Raw genomic sequence first — 6,000 nt, forward strand, 5'->3', positions numbered from 1 at the left:
CGCCAGTGACAGATGAATACACGAGGCATCACTGTTGCCTTGTTTTCCAAATGAAAGAGATTTAATGTGAATCAGTCGTACTACTACCCCCCCCCCCCCCCCCCCCAAACAACAGCTTGTTTATGTGGAGTAAGGCTCTGTCTGTCTGCTGTATGGTTAAGTATCCACAGTGGCTGATACAAAGTGATTAAATGGGGAGGAGAGGACCCCCCCACCCCCTCAACTCCTCCAACAACCCTCCTCTATCCCTCTCTCTCTTCCTCATTCTCTTTTCCCTCTCTCTCTCTCCCTCAATCAAATACTCTGCATCCTGTACCCAGTTTCTTGTGCATCTCCCCCCCCAAAAAAGAACCCACTCTATCTCACTCACTTTTTGACGTTTCCAAGCGAGCCCCTGCTTACTATTTTGTGGAGACAATGGAGAATAACACTTCGCAAATATAATGGGAAACAAAGCTAAGACTAATACTGAGAGACTCATCATCATACTTGGTTGGTGTGTGTGTGTGTGTGTATGTATGTGTGTGTGTGTGTGTGTGTGTGTGTGTGTGTGTGTGTGTGTGTGTGTGTGTGTGTGTGTGTGTGTGTGTGTGTGTGTGTGTGTGTGTGTGTGTGTGTGTGTGTACTATGTACTACAAAGTGTCAGATTCTATTGTAATCCTACTGCAGACATCTTGAGCTGTATTTTCCAGTTTTGTTTTTTTTTCAATTATATGATAGAATGTGTGTATACGAAGTGTGCGAGTGTGTATGTGTGAGTGTATGTGTGTGTGTGTGTGTGTGTGTGTGTGTGTGTGTGTGTGTGTGTGTGTGTCTTACCCTGAGGTAGTTGAGGGTGAAGTTGGTCAGGCCCACTCTGGTTATGTTTTTGGACAGTTGCTCCAGCACCCCAGGGTCTTGTGCCTGAGTGGGCGAACAGAGGATCTCACCATCAAAAAAACCCAAAGGTGACAGATACTTCACATCCCCCCTCCCCACTCCCCCCCACCATCAAAGAGCAAGTGGCCTGGCTTCAGCAGGACCTTGTCATGCCCTCTCAGAACCAAAAGGCATCTCTTTTGTGTTTTTTAACCCAGACAAGCGACTCCCGTAACTCTGAAAAACTCGACTAGACCCACGCAGCCCGTTTCAAACAGCGCGTTTGAAAGCTAGCATTTTCATTCGCTTATGTTTAACTGCTCTGATATACTGTAGTTGATTATTGCTCAGTTACACTGCAAGCAAACACGACTTGATGGATGGGGCCGAGGGGGGTTGTGGGTAAGGGGGAGGGGAGGGCTGTTGTGTGCTGTACAGGGCAGATGCTTCTATTGTTGCTATGACTTAATACTCAAAGAATTCCACTGCTACATTCCTTACTGTAGCCCATCTTGGACATACAGTATAAACACATACTCATGGAGCTTCATACACAAAAATGCACATGCTTAAACTGTGTATACCATGTCAACACACATACACACACACACACACACACACACACACACACATACACACAAGCATAAATTCACATTCATTAAATGATGCCTTGTATGGGCATGGGCGTGTGTGTGTGTGTGTGTGTGTGTGTGTGTGTGTGTGTCGGTGTGTGTGTGTGTGTGTGTGTGTGTGTGTGTGTGTGTGTGTGTGTAGGCGTGGTCCCTCTGTGGTCCTGTTAACACAACATATAACAAGCGTGCTCCATTACCGGATTAAAAGCACGCGGCTACACCCCCATTCCCTGAGGTCAAAGTTCAGAGGGCAGTAACAGCTATTCGGAGTTGACCTCCATCTGTAAAAGTGTTCAGAGCTATAACCGCTGTGCCACAGTGCAGGAAAATCTATTTATCTGCTAACGTATCGTGCCCCAAACTACTTTTCACCACTAGGGCTTCATTCGGATCAGTTCAGTTGCCATAGCTGTGTTGTTGCATGAGGTCTAGCTTTTGTTGACTTTTTCTAATGACCAAACAATGTTGTTCAGGCAACACCACATACTCACTCTCTCTCTCTCTCTCTCTCTCTCTCATACACACACACACACACACACAGCATAAAACACACCACATGAACACCACTTGAACTACACAAGCTCTTCCAGCATGGCCTCTGAAGTGACAGAGGACGGAGAGATGTCTGGACTCACGTGAACAGCCAGGATGCTGCGTGGGATGAGCTCCCTGTACTGCCGGATGGTGAAGTGCCACGTCTTGATCCGCATCAGGTCGTCAAAGGCGAACTCCAAGATCAGCCGGCCTTCCGTGCACACCTGCCCAAAGTAGAGGAGTCCGAGTGTGAAAAAGGACGTATGCAGGCCATTACAGTGAAATACTGTGCCACAGTTGAGTTGTTAGCGCTGCAGTAGACACACACCATGCCAAGTCCATGGCTGACCAACAAAGGAAATGGTCCTACAAAAACTGCATTACGGCATCAGAACGCAATGTGCCTAATTGTGACGAATATTTCTGGGGAAAGCGCACTATTGCAGTGAGGAAAGTGGGGGAGTTTAGCTGTTCAGTTGCATGCGCTAATAAGGTATAACATCATGTAGACTTGAAGCCTCTGTAAGACTTATTCTGTAGTTTTTTTTCTCTGAAAGATGTGACCTTATAATGAGATTGAAATATTTATTTTGATTTATGTATCTATCTATTTACATACATGTTGTCTTTCTGTTTGACCTTGATATCTAAAATAAATGGAACTGAAATAATACATTTAAAGACCGTTATATTTTTTACAATACATTTACATGTTTTTGTCCGCTTGAAATGAAAAGTCCAGTTCTCTGCTTATTAGTCTAGGATCATTTGTCTCTGGGAATGAAAAAGTAAATGTTAAAGTAGCGTAGTTTCCCAATTAAGCCGTTATTTTCTGTTTGTGAGGAATTCTCGTTCTGGTACTCTGAGCTCCGACATTCCGTTGCCAAGGCAACGGAGAGCAGCTGATTAGTTGGCATGGCAACCAGAGGGATGTAATCCCAGCAGACACACTCTAATCAATGCCCCCAGTACCACCACACACACACACACACACACACACACACACACACACACACACACTCACACGCACACACACACACACACACACACACACACACGCACACACACGCACACACACAAACCCACACTGGAACACACAAATGCACAAATAGGCACACACAGCTCACATGGTCTCCTTTCAAAACACTGAAACAAACACACACACACACACACACACACACACACACTCACACACACACACACATACACACACAAAAACTTGTTCTTACGTTTTTCTTTGCCGTCCTTCATTAATCAGGTAAGGCCCTTCAGGGGTCTGAAGTGGTTAACCACTAAACTGCAAGATCTTTGATAATTCTATTAAGTTTTCACATTTACATAAATATCTCTCTCAATATGTCACCTGATCATTCAAGCTGAACCTGAGTACTCAACTGATTACCACTCAAATGAATATCTACGGTCGGCTTTATAAGTTGTTATTATTTTTTTTTTTGTGGTGTTGCTTTAGCATAATTAATATATCATAAATAAAATATACAGCAAACTAAACTAGAATAGGCTATTGTGGTTTTGGCATATAGTCCAGGGTTTAAATGATGCTGTTGTTTTTGTTGTATTTGTATTTGTTGCACCGAATAACATATTCATATGGTTTTGTTAAGAATGTCCATCACAGTTGTTTGAAACATCTTATGGGTTTATGTTGATCATATGGTTTGTTACTGACTAGCTGAGTTTTTACTGTTTGTGATGTTTGATATTCCTGTAAAATATGATTTTATGTAGTTCTGTTGAATTAATAGCTATTGCCATTTTAGTGCCATAGTGGCATCTGGTAGTGACGGTTGTTACAGCACTGAACTATTGGCTACAATGGCTTTGTATGTGTGTGCGTATGTGTGTGTGTGTGTGTGTGTGTGTGTGTGTGTGTGTGTGTGTGTGTGTGTGTGTGTGTGTGTTAATTACTAGCTAAAGTGGTTTTATGTAGATAGTTTGCATTAGTAGCTAGAATGGTTTCATATGGCCATGTTTAACGATAGTCTCACAGTAATATGGTGCAGTGTTTTTGATAGAGCCTACACAGCCTACAGTATATCGATGGGCTTTGCCAGAATAAAAATAATAATCATAATAACCTTATTAATAATATAACAATTAGAATATTAATCTATAATGGTAAGGTTCTGCATCTTTGGACAAGGCCAAGGGATCGTTATAATACTTTCATGATTTTATGTACTATTATTCACTATATTTCGTACACTTTTATTTATGCTAAAGACACTGAATTGCCTCTGTGTATGAATTATGTTGTATTAATTACACTTGTCTTAAATGGAAGCTAGACATGTGAGTAAACCAAGCGATGACAAATTTAACCTGCGTTTTGAAATTTGTGAAAGTGAAATCTTTCACTGTTAAAGAGCAAAATGTGGAAATGATTTCAGCTCTGAGTCCCTGCCCAAGCACAGAGCTTAGAGCTGAAAACAGGAGAAGATGGAGAGAGGCAGCAGAGATGGGGGGAAAGAATGAGACAGAGAGCTGAAAAAGGTAAGAGGACGAGGCAGAGCGAGAGCGAGGGAGAAAGAGAGGGAGGAGGGGAGGGAGAGAGAGGGGGAGGAGGGGAGGGAGAGAGGGAGAGAGAGGAGGAGGAGGAGGGGTGTGGAGGAGCAGAGGGAGATGGGGGTGATTCCTCTTTTTTGTTTTGTGTGCTGTGCAGCCCTGCATCCACAATTAGGAATAAATTAGAGCTTGGTGCAGGGGAGAAAAGAGAACATCTCAGCCTGCAGCAGAGAAATCTCTCCCTCCCTCTCTCTCTCTCTTTCTCTCTCCCTCTCTCTCTCTCTCTCTCTCTTCGTATCTTTCTTTTTCTCAATCTTTCTACTAGGCTCTCACCCCTCAATCTGAATCTGTATGTCCCCTGAATTCCTTTTCCGTCATTGAAATTCTTCATCCATATTCTCTCTCTGCCTCGAAGTATTGTTTGTTTGTTTGTTTATTTCAACTTAATTAAAGAAAAAAATACTTATTATAATATTCTCAAAATTCAAAATACGAATTCCAAATCAATGATGCAAGTGCAAGTGTTCTTTTTTATGTCAGACTACTAGAGACTGAAAACATCCTCTACCTGGACTTGCTTTTATAACAGATTGTAGCATATTTTTTTTGTTGCAATCATATAATAATGCATATCAATTTTGAATACCAACCAATCAATTAATCACCAGGTCTGTAATATCCTGCATAGTGGTGACATTTGTCAGCGAGCAATATTTTCCTTATTTAAACTGTTGGACTAACCACTACTGTGATTACTGTAATTGAAACGGCCTCTGAATTATACAGTATTACGTTCAAGTAATATTAACATGTCAGACTGCAGACAAGTAAATGATACACACTGATTAAATGATGGGGGTGATGAGAATCACTAGGGACGGAATGATTTAGTTCAATCACTACACAACAATATGAAGCGTGTCATTCTCAAGAATGGCACTTTTTTTCTAGAAAATGATCAAACCTTTCAGAAACACAAGAGTAACGGTGTGGTGGTGAGATACGGCTCTGATGCCAGCGCCGCAACAGACAGCGCTAATGAAGCGCGGCAGAAAGTTGAGAGGAGAAAGTTAGGCGGAGAACACTTGAAGTCTGAGAGAAAACAAGGAGCGCTGATGTGCCTTTGCACTGTTGTTCCTACACACTAGACTTGTACTGTGGATTATTGCGCTACCCAATTCTTAGCCAATGGGCTACTCGCACAAAAAGGCTTTCAGTGCATTCGTTTGGTTTTCCGGTGGAGCTGCGTTAACTGTGTTGTAACGGCATCTTCTGTTATATTCTGCTTTGTGTCTACATATCTTTACGTCGTCACTCTTGATACTGAATCTCTCGTTTGTCCAATAATAAAAAATATAACACTAATTTTATTTACAATAGTGGCAGGTTTGAACATAACCTGGCTCCATCAGAAAACAAACGTGCATATTAGAGCCTTTTGTGCGAGTAG

General features: G+C 42.1%; 1 protein-coding gene across 9 annotated transcripts in view; it reads right to left on the reverse strand.

Annotated features, from left to right (window-relative positions):
* The window catches only part of ldb2b (LIM domain binding 2b), a 35,654-nt gene that overhangs the window by 8,745 nt on the left and 20,909 nt on the right, over positions 1–6,000 (reverse strand). For all 9 annotated transcript variants that reach the window (XM_062520598.1, XM_062520589.1, XM_062520567.1 and 6 more), the window contains exons 4-5: positions 2,126–2,248; positions 820–903 (exon numbers count right to left, since the gene is read on the reverse strand). In XM_062520598.1, coding sequence (XP_062376582.1) covers positions 820–903; positions 2,126–2,248 — 207 coding nt within the window. The remainder of the gene's footprint in view (positions 1–819; positions 904–2,125; positions 2,249–6,000) is intronic.

The sequence above is a fragment of the Sardina pilchardus genome, chromosome 2, assembly GCF_963854185.1.
Source record: "Sardina pilchardus chromosome 2, fSarPil1.1, whole genome shotgun sequence".
NCBI classification, from domain to species: Eukaryota; Metazoa; Chordata; class Actinopteri; order Clupeiformes; family Clupeidae; genus Sardina; species Sardina pilchardus.